Source organism: Letharia lupina (assembly GCF_014066315.1).
Source record: "Letharia lupina isolate WasteWater1 chromosome Unknown contig_14, whole genome shotgun sequence".
Taxonomy (NCBI): Eukaryota; Fungi; Ascomycota; class Lecanoromycetes; order Lecanorales; family Parmeliaceae; genus Letharia; species Letharia lupina.
In genome coordinates, this window is record NW_023502983.1 from 1,254,440 (window position 1) to 1,272,500 (window position 18,061).

Here is an 18,061-nt window from a genome sequence, read left to right on the forward strand (position 1 = left end):
TTCCTCCACTAAAGGACCGCATCACAAGCGCGGCAATACTGATTCATATATGCGTTCATAGCAATGACCCTTTCAGACTGGCCTTTCTGGACCAGGCTATGAGGCTCTGCGACGTTGGAAAACCAGAGCTTTGCCTTTCGGCTCAATCTTCCAGAGGGAAACCTAAAAGAGAGATCCGTCAAGACGTCGAAGAACAGAAAGGAGGAGATGGAGTCCTCACACGTATATCCCTCTCCATTGGTTCTCTCAGTGAATGAAGATGAGTGCTCAAAGTAGGTGATTTGTGAAGATGGGCGAGATCCTCGTTTATAATAGCTACAGCCTCAAAACCCCGACAGTTTCGCAGGGTGTTTATAGTGAAGAGGGAGGATGAGCGACTTTGGCAGCTCCAGACATGAATGCTGAGAGCTATGCATCAGCCATGTGAGATCACTCTGGCTATGCAGCCTCTCACTTACCAAAGGAGAGTGTGCATATCTTGATCATTCTGCTCCCGGGTGAGGGCGTACTATGCCATTGCTTTATATACTTTTCCCGTCTAGTAGCCTTGGACCATCTTGGCTATATACGGCTCCTCCAAATACTTCGCCTCTTCATCGCTCAACTCGAACTTGACCGCCTCGACCGCCTGGTCAATCCTCTCCTTACTTCCGAGTCCCACAATCGGGTTGACACACTCTTGCCGTATCGACCACGCGATTGCCACGAGTGCCATGCCCACGCCTCTCTTCTTCGCAACCTCTTCCAACCGATCTACAATATTTTTATCGATTTCCGTCTCTTTGCTTCGGATAAGAGATTTGAGGAAGTTGTCAGTCTCTTCACGCTTGGTGGATCGATCGCCCCAAGGTCGGGTGAGGACGCCGCGGGCGACTGGAGACCATGGAATGCAACCTACACCCGAAGCGCGGCAGTAGGGGAGCATCTCTCGCTCTTCTTCGCGGTAGAGGAGATTGTGGTAGTTTTGCATGGAGATGAACTTGTGCCTGGACAAAATTTAGCTGCAATCAACCAATGAGCAGTTGGGATCTTACCATCCATTGGCTTCAGCAATGTTCTGTAGCATCTGAAACTCCCATGCCGCCATCGAGCTTGCTCCTATGTACCTCACTTTCCCGCTTTCCACCACATCGTTCAACGCCTTCATGATCTCCTTCTTCGGCGTTTCCCTATCCAACCTATGGATTTGCAGAACATCGATGTACGTGCCCAACCTCTTCACACTTGCATCCACTGCATCGAAGATGTGCTTGCGGCTCAGACCGACTTGGTTGACCATTTCGTCGTCGTTTTTTGACAGGGCTGCAATTCGAGGTTGGGCGCCGGATCCGTCAACGCCTTGGCAGGTCAGTTTTGAGGTCATACTTGGAGATAGTCGATGGATGTATGGGTACCGAAAAAGCATTTTGACAGAATTACCACTTTCTGACGGGGGATGTTGTATTTCGACAAGGCTTTGCCTATGATCTCTTCGGATTTGCCGTTGGAGTAGACGTCGGCCTCGGTACCAAGTCAGCAATTGTCAGAAGAGAGATGATCGGCAACGGTATCAGGTGAATTACGTACGGTATCCCATGTATTCAGCCCAACTTTATAGGCATGCTCGAGCAAAGGGAGCGACTTCTCCTCATCAAGAACCCAGTCTTGCCATTCGGGCGAGCCATAGGACATTGCCCCAAGGATGACCTTCGATATCTTGAGACCCGAGTCTCCCAATCTGGGAACATGATCAGATTCCCGACATCCATACTAACTGAAATATATGTTCTGCTTGCCGTGTGTACTCCATTGTGGATGCGAATCGCTGAGCGTTGTGTTGTTGTGATAAGTGAAGGACTGGCTTGACCGTCAACGTTGTAAAGACAGCTTTCAAGAGACTTTTCCCACAGACGACGTTCATATACGGAATCTAAGAGAAATGAGGGACGCTTGGAGAGTGTTCGTCTTTGAATAGTGCAACATTTCTACATCATCATTCGGACATTAGGCGCTAATCTCCGTGCTTCAAATTGCCGTTGTCCCGGACCGCTGTCAACCAAGAATGAGGAGTCCTGCTACAAGAGATCCACAACTCCATGGCAATTAGAGGAGATGCCGCTTTAGTAGAGCTCGCCGGACTTTAAACTTTACGAAGTGGAGCATTTTTCGTAGGTGATTGTCATCGTAGTCGTACTAATAGCACAGGAACGACGTCCATTTGCTACTTCTTATAGCTTACCTGTATAGAGGATCGTCTAACAGCCCCAGATCTCCTTGACTGTTGAGTTTGCTGGCTTCGAAGTACGACATCATGGAATACGAGTGTTAGATCACTGCTTCGGATCTATCTGAGGCTTGAGCTCAAGAATTGCTCAGGTTTTGGGGGCCTCAAGCCAGACTATGCTACTTTGTGAGGAGGCCTGACTGTAAGCCATGGAGAAACGGCCATGTAGACTGTGTCTAGTGAACAAGACACCGACCGAGCAAGCACCGGGAATTCCGTAGCGGTTCATATGCTGTATCCCGATCTCTCTTTGTATCGCGAAGCCTGCTGCGTAATATATGCATATGCTTCAAAAAGCGCCTCTAAACTGATCCAGTATACCTCTTCCCAGTGTTCTTCTTCTCGCCTCGCCCTCACTTCTACCATCAGCGCCAGTGCCACTTCCCTCGCCTTCCAATCTTCTCCTCAACCTCTCGAAGCCTTGGCCTGTATTTGCCTTCTTCTCACCAACCACCCACCCTGGTACCCTCCACCTACCCCAAGCGCCAGGTCCCCATTCGCCCCTCCAGGCCACTCCAACCATCCAGCCCACACTTGCCGCTATCGCGGAGCCTGGGAACGAAGATAGGGCAAGCTGGCCAGCGAGCAAATAGACTAGAAATTTATCGCTGAGGACTGGTCCTTGTTCTTCGCTTGCGCTGGAAGATGTAGAAGGGGACTTAGAGGTTACAATACGATACTTGTAGATTGTAGGTATTGCGGCGTGGTATTGAGCGAGAAGGGCGAATATAAGGGGCGTAGGACCTGCGGGGAGGTGGTTTACGGCGCCGAATGTGAGGGGGCGGAGCATGGTTGTGACGATTGGAGGGAGGAGTAGGGTTGGTGGGAGGAGGCTGAAGAGAAAGGACTACATAAGGTGTCCGTCAGCCCAGCTATGATCGTAATAAGATATAGGGATGAATGCGTACGGCGAACTTTCGAGAGCCCCACAGGCGCTCAATGATGCGGAGGTGGTAGAGTGACATGGCGGCGAACAGGAGTTCTGTGGAGTTGTTGTAGCAGCACTAGTCAGTTGGCAAAAGTCAACCTTAGTCTGTCCCTCATCAACTGCTACCTCATAGAATATCATGATTTGGGATCTTGAGAGAGCGAGACCTACCTGCCAGACCAGCAACCTCCATGCCTGCTTATACTGCCATAAGTGCGGTACGACCTGAATATAAAAAAGATACTTGGTGTCTGTGATACTGACAAGTATCGAGGAAGCAATGACGCCAAAGAAGAGACATTGAGACACAGGTGCCGCTGTGAAACCTGAGGCGAGCATGGCAGTCGATAGATAGGGCTTTGTGCAGAGTGCTGCTAGGTTGAAGATATTAAGGTGGAAGTACAGCTGACTTTGTCATATCTGCACGTCTTCGTTGTAAACATCAGCAGGCTTTTGCTCCTGGTCTTTGCGAGGTGTTCATCACACCAATTGGCAAGTAGGGCATTGGAGAGTGACCGAGAGGTCGACATCTGGCCATTCTAAGGGCTGCACATAACCCTAACCCTATGACATCTGCTGTGGCAAGAATGGCTCTAGCGGCTACTGTCTCTCTTTCTTTTTTCTACCGAAGCCTTCCTACAAGGATTGGTCTGGGCATTCATTTTTTACGGGATAGAGATGTCGCAGCTGGGAGTCATCGGGGAATGATAAAGAGATTGGTTTTGGGCACTTTGAATGCTCATCGCTTGTTGTGCTATACTACCTGCACTTCAAAGCTACCTATCAACCTTGCGGCTCATGAATGAGACGAGAACGACTGGCGTGTTCATCTTCGGGCGTCGTAGATGATCTGGAAAAGTTCCGCACTGTTCATTTTCACCGCCATCATCAAAGCGTCATCGCCCTGATGATCTCTCAGACCTAGATGAGCCCCGCTCTCCACCAGGAAGGCAACCACATCCTCATGACCACCCCTGACCGCTTTGTGTAGCGCCGACTCCTCCTCACCGGTCTTCATGTACAAATCGGTATCACTCTTGCGTATCAGGTTGATGTCAGCACCGTGTGAAACCAGGCAGCGAACTGCTTCGAGGTTTCCATGCTCTGCGGCCACAATCAGAGCACCACTGCGATCCATCTGAGCTCCGTATCTGATAAAAAGTTCGATCATCGCAACACTGTTCTTCTCGGCCGCCTTTGCCAGCGGCCTGTATACGCGGTTCTGTAGGTCGCGATTCACATCAGCTCCGTGGTCCAGGAGGTACGTTGCCAGGGGGATGTGGTTTGTCAATGTCGCCCAAATGAGTGGGCCCCCAATCGTTCCGTCATGGTCGTAATTAAGGTCGAAGCCGGCGGCGATGACCTTTTGGTAGACGTTGAGGCGGCTAGACTCGAGAACACCTATCCGCACAGCGTCGTCGTTGACGTTTGTACCTAGGCTGATGCAGAATTCGAGGACTTTGGAGTGGCAATGGCGAGCAGCTATCCCAACGAGCTTTTCAAGGGTGGTATCTGCTTCTTGGAGCGAATATGAAGGATTTGGCAGTAGAAGCCTTTTGAGTACTTCGAGGTGACCTTTCGATGCAGCCCTGATAATGATTTCTCGTAAGGATGGCATTTTCCTTTAGTGGTTTTTTAGGAAACAAGCAATTATAGAGACAAGAGAAATTGCACTATTGGTACTCCTCAAAGCCTGAGAAATACAACACAGGAACGCTGACAATCTTTTGGGAAGACACAAGTAATGACAAGGCTCAACACTCTCCTTTCTAGGCATGAAGACGTAGCCTTTCGCCTTCACATGCCAGTCTGTATATTTATAGCGTGTGAGATCATCGCACACTGGGAGCTAGCTCTTTTGGCTACAGTTCCATAGAACACCAGTATCTCCAGCTTCACATACTCGAATGAACGGGTGAGCTTCTGTCCAATTGCGCCAAGTGATCGCCGTGGGATGGGCAGACTCTTGCCGTACCTAATAGCACTCGTTCACTAAAGCCAATATGGACGACAGAATGCACTATTTACCTTGCCTTCTGTTTGGCTTTGAAAACATAGAAGAACCCCAACTCTCATCTGACACGTAAAGAAATGACCCTCAGCATTCGCGTTTGCTCGTAGCTCAGCAATGTACCCGCAGTCCTTGCTTGCTGAGCGAACTCTTCTCCCTGGTATTCAATCTCATTCAGCAGATTTTGGGTTCTGCTACATTGTTGAAAGCCTATCCTTTGAGCAAGGCATGGGTCCTGCATAGATCTTCTGTATGGGACAGATTTTCGATCCTCGGACTTTTCATAGGACATTGACAACAACAAGAGGAATGTGACAAAAACTTTTCAATTCACCAAAAGAACTGTTCCGTCCCCCAAGATCCGTATCAGTGCTTCCGTGCAGCGCTAAATCCTTGCGCTAAGGGGCGAACCGAGGCTCGCAAGTGTAGGAATGACAACGTAAACAGGATACGCAACGCTTGCTCGTATCCAATATAAGAAATCCCTACAAAGCTGGCTTTAATGTCAGACCTCGGCTGTTGTGAAACGGGAACGGGAATAAGCAATCCTCCGCTCTTCTCTCAAGCTTTCTGGCGCCTCAACGACGATGGCTGCCATTGTTTGTACACCTTGTAGCCTATTGGCCTTTCATAATCCGCTCTTCCCTCACTTCTCCCATTGGACCATCACACCGTTTTGGTGTGCTGCTCATGATAAGTTCTTGCCAAAGCTCTACCTTCGGCGACCAAACCAAAACGACTCATCCACAATGGCATCTTCTTTGGCAGATTTCATCCTTATAGGGCCCGGAACCTTCCTCTACACGCCTCCAAAGCCGACGCCTGGACAGCTCATCATACTCTGCACCTGGCTGGGCGCTGCACGCAGGCATATTGCAAAGTATACAGCTTTGTACCGTTGCATCGCCCCGAACGCTCGTATTCTGCTTGTTGAAAGCTCAGTCGGCATCCTCGCAAGCGCGTTTGTCCGCCCACAACGAGTCATGGAATTCGCACCTGCCGCGGCCGCCGTCCTAGATACGCTGGCTGAGTGCGAGCATCGCTCTTCGTCTCATCCAAAAAGGTCCGCAAACGGACGCCTCAGCGACGAGATGACAAATTCCCGGACGTGCCGATCCACGCCTTCATCCAGCTACGCGCAACCCAAGACACTCATGCATATCTTCTCAAACGGCGGGATGAATTCAGCGACCCATCTTTTGCGCGTTCTCCGCTCACGCATGGACCAGCCTCTGGCGCTCACAGGCATGATGTTCGACAGCTGCCCGGGTAAGGCGACATCCTACTGGCAGACGTTCGATGCGATGGTGCTTTCCTTTCCTAAGACCATCTTCTGGCGCTTCTTGGGCGCCTTAGCAGTCCACTGTTTCTTGATCTTCGTGTCCTTGTACATAGCCTGTGGGTATGAAAATCCGGCAACTTTTTGGCGGAGGGGGGTGTTGGAGGAGAGCAGTCCAGCCCGTGGGGCATGTTATCTATTTTCAAGAGAGGACCGTATGATCGAGTGGACAGACGTTGAGCAGCACGCAGAGGAAGCGAGGAGGAAAGGTTGGAGGGTCAAGGAGGTCCTATTCGAAGGGAGTGGGCACTGCGCGCACTTGACTATGGATAGAAGAAGGTACGTCCAGGCTGTCAACAGCGTTTGGGACGGTGATCAAGGCGATAGTGAGGTATTTCCAATGTAGAATTTCTGAAAAGTCATCAGCAATCTACACGATCAGCATTATAGTGCGACATATTAGACTGCGGCTTCAATAAGCTTGCTCGTAAGTCCAAAGTGATATTGCAATGTGCCTTGTCTGAATGGAGGAAAGTACTTATGGCTATCAGTAAAGCAGAGCTTAGATGAGCCCGAAGTTCTGCCGTGTATTGGCTGGTACTTAGGGTAATCTAACAATCAAGCGCCTTTTAGCAGGAAATAGGGATGCGTAATGACTGACATCTGACTCCTATAATAGTCGTCTGACGGTCATACGGTAACAGGCCGTTTGACCTGACAGGTAACAGCGCTAATCGTATACAGTAGGTGTCTAACCATAAAAGATTTAAGGCTAATAAAGACGAGCGGTAAACAGAAGCTTAGCGTTATCTATCTTTAGCTCGGTAAGAGATCGCTAGTAATAATCGATCTCAACCTCAGATACCTCTAAATTCTACCTTTTCCCTCGAATCTCACGCTTTACACTACTATAAGCCCTTTGCAGTGCGGTTATTTAGCTATATATAATTGTCAAATAACCGAGTAGGTCTGACCTGACGTCACGTGTCATATGACAAATCCGCATCCCTAGCAGGAAAAGTGAGGATTCAAGATTGTAGTGAGACGTCACTCAAAAACCACCGTCAAGAGTAAAGGTCAATGGTTTTCCTGCATTGAATACTCCTTTTGCAGTATCTTCAAAATGAATAGTTAATTGCTGATCGGTGCCTGCAAAAGTATGCAAAAATTGGAGAGCTACGAGCTCTCAAGACTGCCACTTTGTCTGGCATGTCAATGAATCGAGCTACAGGAACTCCTTGTCACTCATACACTCCATCAATGACATGTTACCTCTCTTGCATATGAATCCGGCTCCCCGCTGCTTGTCAGCTCTTTACCTTCATTTTCTTGAAATGCACGCAACTGCTCCCTTACTCATTATTTGTGGCTTGAACATATTGCGTTATGCTCCTGAATGGCATTGGTAGCGTACAGTGCAATGCTACCCTACTATACATCACAAGAAGAAAAGTGGGATGTGAGAGGATCATGGAAGGGATTTGATAGAAGTAGAGGTGTTGGTAGAGAGTATTCGAGATAGTGCTATCGACTACAGAGAAGGTCAACGCAACGACGCGTTGACCTCAACAAGCGTGTTTACGCATGGAACACGGTCGAATTCCGCTTAGCTGCAGAAATGGGGCTCACACCATCCGACTATCCTGTCTTCATCACTGTTCAGCTCTACTAAGACAGACATTGTCAATATGGCTAAGCACGTTAGAGCACTCTCGGCGACGATTACCAACAATATTCCATCCTCTGGCAATACAATCGCAGAAGCCGGTCAAGAAGCTATCACTAGATCCACAAACGCTGTTCAACGCATCTTGCACTATGATCAACTCCCCGAATGGAGTACGTACATTTCTAAGCTGATTATTCTTATTTTGTATCGAAACTGAGTCGTAAGACATGTTTTGAGAGGACACTAACGTCACCTATCCCTGAGACCTATCTATCCTGAAGAAGCGATGCTGATCCCAAAATATGCATAGTGAAAATCGACACCTACATCAGACGCGGTTATCGACCTCAACAAGATAGCTTCCGTGACTGCTTCTGGTCGCTGTTCTACCTCCACAATGAGAGTGTCAACATCTGGTCTCATCTGTTACCTGCCTGCTTTTATCTGGTGTCTCTGCTCGGGCTAGACTTTTGGACGTTCCACAGCGGGATCAAGGTGCCGACTGCAGACAGTGCTATCTTCCAGATGTACATTGCATCTATAGTGGGCTGTCTACTTCTCTCGGCAACCTACCATTGCACCAACTCGCATTCAGAACAGATCTCACGTAAAACCCTCAAACTCGATTATTTCGGCATTCTATTGAGTATTATCGGAACCAACGTTTCGGCAACTTACTTCGGCTTATACGGCAACTTTCTTCTACAAGGGTCTTACATCATCTTCATCCTTATCTGTTCCGCCTTCGTGTTTAATGCTTTACTACGCGATGACATCGACGGACCAGGGGCTGCTATACGAAGGTACTTCCCATCTCTCCCTCATCCTCAAATAAGAGAGAGCGTTAGCGCTGACAATAAATATCACAACAGAACTAAAATGTTCATCGAGTTGGCCAGTACTGGTCTCATACCCCCTGCATACATTTGGATACAGGGCATGGATCAGGGTTTGGAAGGGTATGCGTGTATGCATGATGCGATCACGATTCTGTTATATTTTCTAGCGCTCTTCTTCTACTTGACGCACATACCGGAGAGATGGTGGTCACACACTTTTGACATTTGTGTGAGTGGACTGTCTTACTTTCCCACTCGTTTCTGGGTAAAGAATGGCAAGCTAATCAGTGTCTTTTGAGGTCTGCAGGGGGCAAGCCACCAGATCTTTCACATTCTCATCGGTGCCAGCCAGCTTGTGTTTCTGTTCGGATTGCAGGAGGTGATGCAAAGGCACTGTTTGCGTGCAGGGGGGCCGGTTGCCCCGCAGGTATCAGACGAAACGAGTCTTTCATTGTGGATCGAGCCGAGTGTAGCATTGCGGATGGGGAGTCAGCCGTAATTTCAGACAACTTCTTCGTCAACCTGCTATGCATTCATAACCAGACAGTAGTGCAACTGTCAGAAGTCTGTTTCAAGATTACCAAACTGCCTTGAGAATAGATCCACAATGCACAACTTTGGCAAGACTGTCTTGCTGATCAAGATATTGAAGTCCATATTCCAAAGAAACAACAACAACAAAACTTTTATACGCAAAAGACGGCCTCCATAAAGTACTTGAAGGCCGGGGACTGATGATAGAAAGTTACACTCGTGGAAAGATACGAGTAAGCCGTTGCGATTTCGCAATACCAACCAGCAAGAGCAAAGTGCGTATACTTCAGGGTGTGTCTGTTGACCTGCAGCCCATCCGTAGCACTCACATTGGATGATTGATATGCCTGGCCATTTCTCATACTATTTCCATACGAATACGTCCGGAAATGTGACCAAGATAAGGTTATGCAAATCCGGGGAGTATGGGCCATTTTGGACCCTGCATGGGCGGAGCATTCCCGCGAAAGGCGTCATTGACACCCGAGAATTTCTTCTATTACTGAGACGTCTCAGTATTTGCCTCATTACCAAGTCAATAAATGCCTTTCCTCTGCTACACCGCTCTCGTTTTACATCTTGACTCACTTCTACCACCTATGCGATGGCCCCCGTTTCAGAAGACGATTGTCCCGTCTGCCAAACAACACTCTCGCAAATGAGTGAAGGGACAAGAGAATCACATGTCCAGACCTGCATCGAATCACATCTCTCAGCACCGCTGAAATATCCTTCCTCTGCATCCAAACTCCCTCAGAACTCTCGGGCACAAGAAAGCGAAGATAAAGGAGAATCATGTCCCATCTGCCATACATCATACTTGACTAAAGACTTTGATGGCAGCGACTCTGCTCGCGAAGCACACTTCTCTACTTGCTTTGAATCGCAGTCATCGAGCTCCAAGTCTGCACCATCTCCTGGATCGCCGCCTTCCTACAATAGAGAAGGAACCTTCGACAGCAATTCTAAGTCTTCAGAAGCAGCGTTCCCGTCGGAGAAAGGAGCCGCCTCAAAATTAGGACCCACCCCATCAAGAAGCGCGACCATGCCAATTCGACCACCCGTTCCGACCGAGGCTCCACCGAGCGGCTCTCGGAGGCTTTCCATCTTTGGGTTTGGAAACGGCAAGAACAAGGAACAGAAAATGGAGGAGAAGGTCACGAAAGCTGATGGCTTGATGCGTCAAAGATGGGGTCCTCCAGGCTCTCCTACATCGGAGATGGTGAGAAGGTACTGGATGGCGACAAGAATGGAACAGCATTGGGAGTATCTCCGAGCGCACCATCCTAGGCAATTCAAGAAATACCTGGGTAAAGGTTACATGGAGCCCATACCTGTATGTACTCTTTCGGGACGATTTTTTCCCTTTCAGTACCTTGGCTTGAGTCATGAGACATGTTTGACGAGTAATAAAAATGTTCTTGCTCTGCAAAGCTGTCTCATCACGCAAAAATCCGTTTCACAAGAGAGATCCTAATTTCGAGCGTGTAGACGTCCTGGGTCCAGAACAGACAGCTGGCGTACCTCTATCCGGAACCCTCAAATTGGGAAACGCCAGCAGAGAAACGATTGTACTACCTGCTCAACAATGGGGTCATGCCTGACGGATCAATGGTACGTATTTTCGGAGTTCCAATTTCCTCTTCTGGACCAGATCTTGAGCCTTGAAACATGTCTTGAGAGTGTCTACTTGGTAGACAGATTCCAAGGCTCAAGATAAACCCTCGGTTAGGCAATGCTGACTCTGAAACTATCATCCAGCATCCAGTGTTACGGCCACTTAATATCAACAGAGATATGTACACCATTATCCGACGAGGCAACGAGAGAAATGCCAGACAAGTCCATCTCAATGCGCAGAAGCTAGCTCAATACCAAAGCCCGGGTGACGTTTTCCAGAGTGACAAGGATATCAAATCGCATCGCTACTCGGATCAGGTACCCAATACCGTGTACGAAGCCCGGACGGCGGCATTGCACGAGCTTGCTGAAGGCATCATACACGGCACAGACCATCTTGAGACCATGCTATTGATTGATGTCTCGGGATCAATGACGTGGAATCCTCATGGAGGCATGCTGGGGCCCGATGGGATTCTACGATTCCACGACCAGCCCTCCAATATACTCCTCGTGCAACATCTCGTCCACAGAGTATTACACCATATGATCCCTCGACAACAGAAAGAGCATTCCACCCAGATAGGCATCGACACCGTGACGTTCTCGAGCTTCGGTAGATACGTGGGTCAGATATCTGCAGATCGCTTTACACAGGACTGGAACAGACAGGTCCAGCTGGGCGGCGGTACTCAAGTCATGCAAGGTTGGCAAACCGTCAAAGCCACATACTTCCAGCACCAGCACGAGAGCTACGGTCATGGCAGGTGGGACCCTGTATTTGGATGGCAAGCTACGCCCGGCATGCCCAAGCTGTCACTACTGGTCTTCCTCGACGGCGAGGCTACGGATATGGATGAATTCGAGCTCGAGCTGCTGGGCGAAACATGGGCGTACGTGACGATTGCGCTGGTCGGGATGGAGAACTGCCCGCATCATCATTCGCATGCTATCGAGCTGGAGCGTGTTGCCAAGTTCAACCCGCATGTTGGCTTCTTCGATGTGCATGGGAGAGTATGTGAGAGGATGGTTGTGGAAGATATACTGAGCAGTGTCTATCCTGTAGACCCACCCTCATACAGTGAGATCCTCAAGCCAGAGTACGATCTGCCACCTGAAGAGCTGCCGAAGTATTCGGCGTACTGATGGACAAGATTTGCTGGCGTTCAGTGATGGGTGAATAAGGATTCAACTTCCAATTTAGTCTCTTTGAGCGACCTCATTATGCATGCGTTAAGCGAATTCTACGAATCTCTTATGAAGGCGTTTCGGAGAAAACAATTCTTGGCGGGGTGGAAAGCGCTGTTCTGTACTAGTACCATAGCTCCTGCGCAATCACAGAGTTGATTTGAATCTGAAACACCTGCCACATATCAAAGCTCTGCCTCAAAGCCAACGTTACATCCTAAAGGAATCGCCAGCGTACACTGAGTGATGCAAAGGCATTAGGGCTATTAGCCTCATTTTCAGCGCTAATGTACGGGTACCGTACCATCCAGAAGCCGGAGTCCGGACCTAACAGGTTTCCGTTGGGCCACGGCCCCACCAGCGTCGAGACTTCATAAAAGTAACAGCGTAAAGTACGGACGGTACCTCACTTACTATCGTTTGCATCCCCGCACGTCCAATATGCAAGCAGCAAGATTCAACAGCGATATTCTATTTCACTATCGTTTGTTCGGGGCGCCTCGCTCTTTGTTGGTTGTTGGCGGGGTCCAAAAAAATGGCGCTCGTCAGGGTCAGGGTCAGCCCATGCGACAAAGGAAGGGAGAATCCTTGAGAGGGTGGGACAAAGGCAACGCAATGCGCGGCAACTTTAAGCTCTTTCAGCGAACCTCACACGCGACCGGGAAGGGAGAAGTAAAGCCTGTGAGAGGATGGATGGGACAAGGCAAGCCAATGCGATGGTGCGGTGAGTAAGCTCGCCAGTCAGAATGGGGTAAGCTTCGCGACGGCAACGTTGGGAAGGGCTGAGATGCTCAGCTCCGTCAGAAAGAGAAATGGAAAATGCTGCTCCGTGCCCATCTATATAACGATGATAATGTATGGATGTGGGTAGTGAGTGTGTTCTTTTAATTACTTTACTTTGTCATGGATTACTCCTACCTTAGCCAACGATGACAGGCTCAGAGTCATGGGTGTCTCTTGGCTTTCTGACTGAGATCCCGACTGACTGGGTTTCCCGACTGACTGAATTTCCCGGAAAGCTGACAAGCCGTTGGCACTCGCATCTCATAAATTTAAATCCTTAAAAGTCGAAAGGTCGAACGGGTTCGGTCTTTATCTTATCCCGACCCCGCCAGGATCCATTTCCAATCATTCCTGATCATCCATACGAGCCTGCCTTTCTTTCACTTCCTTCTCCCTCTTTGTTGTCTCTCCAATCGTTCCTACCCTTTTCCCTTTTTCCTCCTTCCTCCATTGCGACATTTGCTCAGACGCCTTGCGGACACCAAAAGGTCCGTTCTTCCAGCCTCCGCCATGCTTGCTGCCGAGACGGCTCACGGCCAGAACCTCACGTGCCGTACACACATCGACAGTCAGCAATTAATCTCCCAGGTTTACTGTGCTTTCTGTCCAGTCGCGCACACTATGAATTACATTGCAAGCGCCTTCACTTCGAGGCCCATTTCCGCAAAATCTTTAAAATCTGGGGTCAGTACACCGTCGGTATTCGAAGAGACTGCCCTAGATGAAGGACGGCAAGATTCAAGCCTTGAAACCCAAGCTACCTCTATAGCAGATTCAGATATAGCATCTAAGAGGCGGAGAGCATCCAGCAGAACCAGAACCAAGACTGCCTTTCGCCTTTGCCATCCGCCTCCTGTCCGCATCCACAAACAGCGTCTCCATATACGGCCGAGAGTGCTTCTACAGCTCCAGAAGCTCTCCAAAGCATCCCGGCCGACTCCTGTCTTCGAAGTGCTACCTTCGGTTGTCTTCGCGCCAAGGCTTGCGAGGCGTTTCCCCCGCACTTTCAAAGGCAAAGCTGGTCTGGGCGTGGATGACTTGGTGATTGTCAGCAGTGAGAATTACGAGGCGCAAGAGCGGCACTCTCATGACGTTGACGATTTGTTCGACGACAAATGGGATAAGCGGGAGATCATTGCTGCCATCTGTCAACCAAGCAAAGACGACTACCCGTACGGTCAAGGAGAGACGGAGATATGCCTGAACCATGGACCATCCTGGACTGCTTCGCAGCGTAAGAATGGCTCTTACGAGTTCGCATCTACCGACGACTGCGGTAATCAAACGTTAGCCAGGTGGGTACCCAAGCAGGCGAAAAGTGACCGGACAGCGTCCATATCATCCGTGTCCGAGGAAAAGAAATTCAATTTTAGCATACTCAACCCAAAGTCGCGTCGTCATGCCGTTATTGCAACTCTGGACTGTCATACAATAGAGGTTTCAGATCAATATTCCCATCCGTCTACAAGCCTGAGCTCACAAGCTTCTTCCACGCCTACGACGTCCTCTTCCTCACTTTCCGAAGAACCCCAGACGCCCTCCATAAGATCAAGCCTACCGGCTCGAGATCCTATAGAGGTGGACGACGCACTGAGAACACTTATCACCATCACTGGTATCTGGGTAGCACTTCGAGAAGGCTTTTCACCGAACTTCAAGTACGGCCAAACCACGCAAGGTCTGCCAATTAGCCCTAATCTGGCTCTGGGTCATAAGCATCGAAGCCTGTCTCTCAACGCGAATCACTTCAATAGCAATCAGCTTGCGATTCCCAAAAGCCCAAGTCATAGCTTAAGCAGTGCGAAAGGGACAAGGACCGGCCTTCAACACACCGTTTCAAATTCCACAGTACCACTCTCATCTTACCCACCGTTTACTCCACCTCAAAGGTCTGTCTCCGCCGGTACGGCGTTTATGCAGCGACTATCTACGCGCAAATCATCCACGCCAAAGATCATCCAACTAAGCCCTGTTGGTGACCTTGAGGGTAGCGACACGGAGAAAGATGCGCGTCGGGCGAATGGGTCCCCTTTGCCGCGTTCATCGATGAGTTCCAGAGAGGGACGGGATGTTTCTCTGGAACAAGGCATTGGCGGTCTCGGTTTGGACTTTGGAGATGGTATTTCTCAGCCGACGAAAAGGGCGGCAAGAAGGTCCAGCAGCAGGATCAGGAAGATGTTTGGCCGGAGTCCCAAAGAGCGTGATGTATGAAGAGAAACAGCCAGAGATGTATTGCAGCGTCTAGGACTACTGCAATCCCGGCCTCTATTCATAGCCATAGCTGTAGTGATGGCGAATCATTCCTCTTGTGTATCCGTTCCACTAGTACCTTTGTGACTGATCAGATGATTTCAAAGTCCACATGATGAATGCGATTAGTGGCGACCGTTTCAAATAAGGGTGAACCATGAACCCTTGGCGCTGGTCTGTGCGCGCCTCGGGCGTTAAAAATTTCCCCAAAATTATTTCGCGTCATTTGGGCCTTCAAGTCACTGCTCGCGATAACAACTCCACCCACTCTCTCTCTCACTCTCAATGTATCATATATGCCAGAGCATAGTATGACTACTGCCCTCTACAGCTGTTTCATGAGCTGTCGAGAACCTTTGAATCGCGCATGCTACTGCCGGAAAAATCAGGAAATCATCAATAAAGGAGCACACGCCTAGACCCTTGAATGCCCCTCTCGAAAGCACCAGACAAATCTTGGTCAACACCTCTCAAACAAGGACCCTACCTGAGGAGGATACCGATGAAATCAAAGAAACCTCAGATTGAAATACTATATATCCTCACTTCAATGGCAATGAATGCGACCTGTTGAAAAGATTTATGGAGATGTCTCAGAATTTCAACGGCTACCGTGGTACATCTCACGGCTCACCACCGCCACATGCGAACAATGACTTTACAGGCCTCATGGGCTCTTTGATTTCACCTGGCACTGCCCCCGCTACACCACTTCAGCAAGCCTTTGGTATGCCGTTCTACAACACACCGGCTTGGCAGAATGGTGGGCAGGGGAACTACAGTTTCAACGTGCCATTCCAAGGGTCGCCCGTAAATCAAGATGCTTGGAAACACAATGGCGGAGAAGACTACATGGCTCTCGGCCAACAAGAAGAGGAAGAAGAAGAAGACGACGAAGACGAAGACTCACTTATGGTTGTTGATGATACAGAGATACTCAATAGTCTGCAGAAGAACCAACAGCACAATCAGAACGGCGGATCAGCAAGCCACACGCAAGCAGCAAACCACGAACCACCTGCTAAGCCCGGGCAGCTCCTCAACCTCGCTTCGTCCTCCCCACTAGCTCTACCTCACCCCAGACTACAGGGCCCGGTAGCCCCCACTCCAGCGTTGGTGACAAAGTTTCCAATGGTCAACGATAGCGCTGCGCGTGCAGCGGAGCTGAGAGCGAAGCTCCTGGCTAAAAGGCCTTCGACTACAGCATCCCCAAGAGCAAGTCCGGCTGTGAATAGAGCCGAGCTTCCCAACGCTACGCAGACCAACGCCCAAGAGCTGCATATAAACGGAGCACTGACAACAAGGGCGAAAGCGGAAGATGATTTGAAAATTGCCGCGGTGCAGGCCACCGCAGCAACAAACGCCGATGAAAAGTCTACAAGTAAACCCCAAGGACAACCTCAGGGTAAACCTGTCAAAGATGACGAATTTGAACACCTTTTTGCTCAAGCCAGGAACGCCGCCGACACTGCCAAGTCAGAAGCTAAGATGACGAATGGAAGTCGTCTTGTCAGAGCAAGTGTTGAGAAGCCAGCAGACCGACCCATGAGCGACGTCAAACCGACAAAACCTGCTGTCTCAGACATGCGCCCCGCCTTACAGAAGAACCACTCCTCTTCTGAAATGTCCGAAGGAGAGATTCACAGCGGTCCTCCCTCGCCAACCGTCGCTCCACCATCCCCTAAAGCTACAGAGGCCAAGGAGAGCAAACAGGCTGACCAAGACAAGAACGAAAAGCTGATGCGCCAGAATGAGGTACACAAGGCGTATCAACCTCTTAGGATATCTAAGCAACCAGCAACAGAGCCTGCAAAATCAGGCCCAAAGATGGCGGATCACTCCAGAGCAGAACAATCACCGTCCCCCAAATTATCGAACAAACAGCTCAAGCAGCAGGCGTGGAAGCAGAAAAATGGCTACGCAGGATCTCATGATTTTTATCCAGACTCACGAAGGGATCGAGAGTGGGATCGAGCTAGAGGTCCTAACGCTAGAGATGACGACAGAGATTCAAGAAGACCATCAACATCACAAGCATCTGCCAATCTCGCTCAAGTCGAGCGAGACGCCCGACGAAGGCTGTCAGATGATGAGATACGTCGACAACAGCGCACGGAGGATAACGCCAGGAGAGCAGCGGAATATAAGAAAAACCTTGAGGCTCAACGAGCAGCAGCTGCAAAGAAGGCCTCAGACAGCTCCAAGGTGTTTTCGTCACCAAAAGACGTTCGCAGACATGAACCGGAACCACGAGCATCGCAAACCACTGAAGGACCCAATGATAGAGATGAATCAGATGCGATCCAACTCAACATCGACACGCGAATGCCAACAGTTGAGTCAGCGACTGGCGAACACGACATTGACACCGTGATGCTTTCTCCCACCGGGCAAGACATTGATGGGGACGAAGATATCAGCGACTGGCTAGAGCTGACCGAATACTATGACCTAGCTCATCGCGAGAGAAGACTGACCTGGTTTCGCAAGAAAAGGGCGCTTGACGTTCAAAAAGCGGAGTTTGAACGAGAGGAACAGCTGGAGCTGCAAGAAAGGTCAATGCTGAAGCGGGCGCAATCTGTCCTGCCTGCCAACACTCCTCCCAAAGTCACCCGTCGCGCCTCTATTGTCCAAGCCAAGATGCCGCCTCCGCCCCTTCCCCTCAAAGAAGCTAACAGTGTGGGTATCAAGATCAAG

General features: G+C 49.7%; 7 protein-coding genes across 7 annotated transcripts in view; 4 read left to right on the forward strand and 3 right to left on the reverse strand.

Moving 5' to 3' along the window:
• Nucleotides 1-538: 538 nt before the first annotated feature.
• HO133_002304 (uncharacterized protein) lies at nt 539-1,789 on the reverse strand (the record flags this gene model as incomplete). The annotated part of the gene is made up of 5 exons (XM_037293230.1): nt 539-986; nt 1,035-1,338; nt 1,395-1,500; nt 1,567-1,717; nt 1,755-1,789. 5 exons carry the CDS (start codon nt 1,787-1,789, stop codon nt 539-541), a joined length of 1,044 nt encoding a protein of 347 aa, XP_037150883.1.
• Nucleotides 1,790-2,552: 763 nt separating this feature from the next.
• Nucleotides 2,553-3,530, reverse strand: HO133_002305 (uncharacterized protein; the record flags this gene model as incomplete). Its single annotated transcript, XM_037293231.1, has 3 exons — nt 2,553-3,110; nt 3,172-3,267; nt 3,363-3,530. 3 exons carry the CDS (start codon nt 3,528-3,530, stop codon nt 2,553-2,555), a joined length of 822 nt encoding a protein of 273 aa, XP_037150884.1.
• A 487-nt stretch (nt 3,531-4,017) lies between these two features.
• Nucleotides 4,018-4,809, reverse strand: HO133_002306 (uncharacterized protein; the record flags this gene model as incomplete). Its single annotated transcript, XM_037293232.1, has 1 exon — nt 4,018-4,809. The coding sequence occupies one exon, from the start codon at nt 4,807-4,809 to the stop codon at nt 4,018-4,020; it is 792 nt and encodes a 263-aa protein (XP_037150885.1).
• Nucleotides 4,810-5,951: 1,142 nt separating this feature from the next.
• HO133_002307 (uncharacterized protein) lies at nt 5,952-7,273 on the forward strand (the record flags this gene model as incomplete). The annotated part of the gene is made up of 2 exons (XM_037293233.1): nt 5,952-6,820; nt 7,246-7,273. 2 exons carry the CDS (start codon nt 5,952-5,954, stop codon nt 7,271-7,273), a joined length of 897 nt encoding a protein of 298 aa, XP_037150886.1.
• An 896-nt stretch (nt 7,274-8,169) lies between these two features.
• Nucleotides 8,170-12,289, forward strand: HO133_002308 (uncharacterized protein; the record flags this gene model as incomplete). The annotated part of the gene is made up of 6 exons (XM_037293234.1): nt 8,170-8,320; nt 8,461-8,953; nt 9,023-9,109; nt 10,367-10,859; nt 11,015-11,137; nt 11,285-12,289. 6 exons carry the CDS (start codon nt 8,170-8,172, stop codon nt 12,287-12,289), a joined length of 2,352 nt encoding a protein of 783 aa, XP_037150887.1.
• A 1,335-nt stretch (nt 12,290-13,624) lies between these two features.
• On the forward strand, nt 13,625-15,325 carry HO133_002309 (uncharacterized protein; the record flags this gene model as incomplete). Its single annotated transcript, XM_037293235.1, has 1 exon — nt 13,625-15,325. The coding sequence occupies one exon, from the start codon at nt 13,625-13,627 to the stop codon at nt 15,323-15,325; it is 1,701 nt and encodes a 566-aa protein (XP_037150888.1).
• A 627-nt stretch (nt 15,326-15,952) lies between these two features.
• The window catches only part of HO133_002310 (uncharacterized protein), a gene marked incomplete at both ends in the record, with an annotated part of 2,775 nt that continues 666 nt past the window's right edge, over nt 15,953-18,061 (forward strand). The window contains one exon of the mRNA XM_037293236.1: nt 15,953-18,061. This exon is cut by the window's right edge and continues 666 nt beyond it. Coding sequence (XP_037150889.1) covers nt 15,953-18,061 — 2,109 coding nt within the window.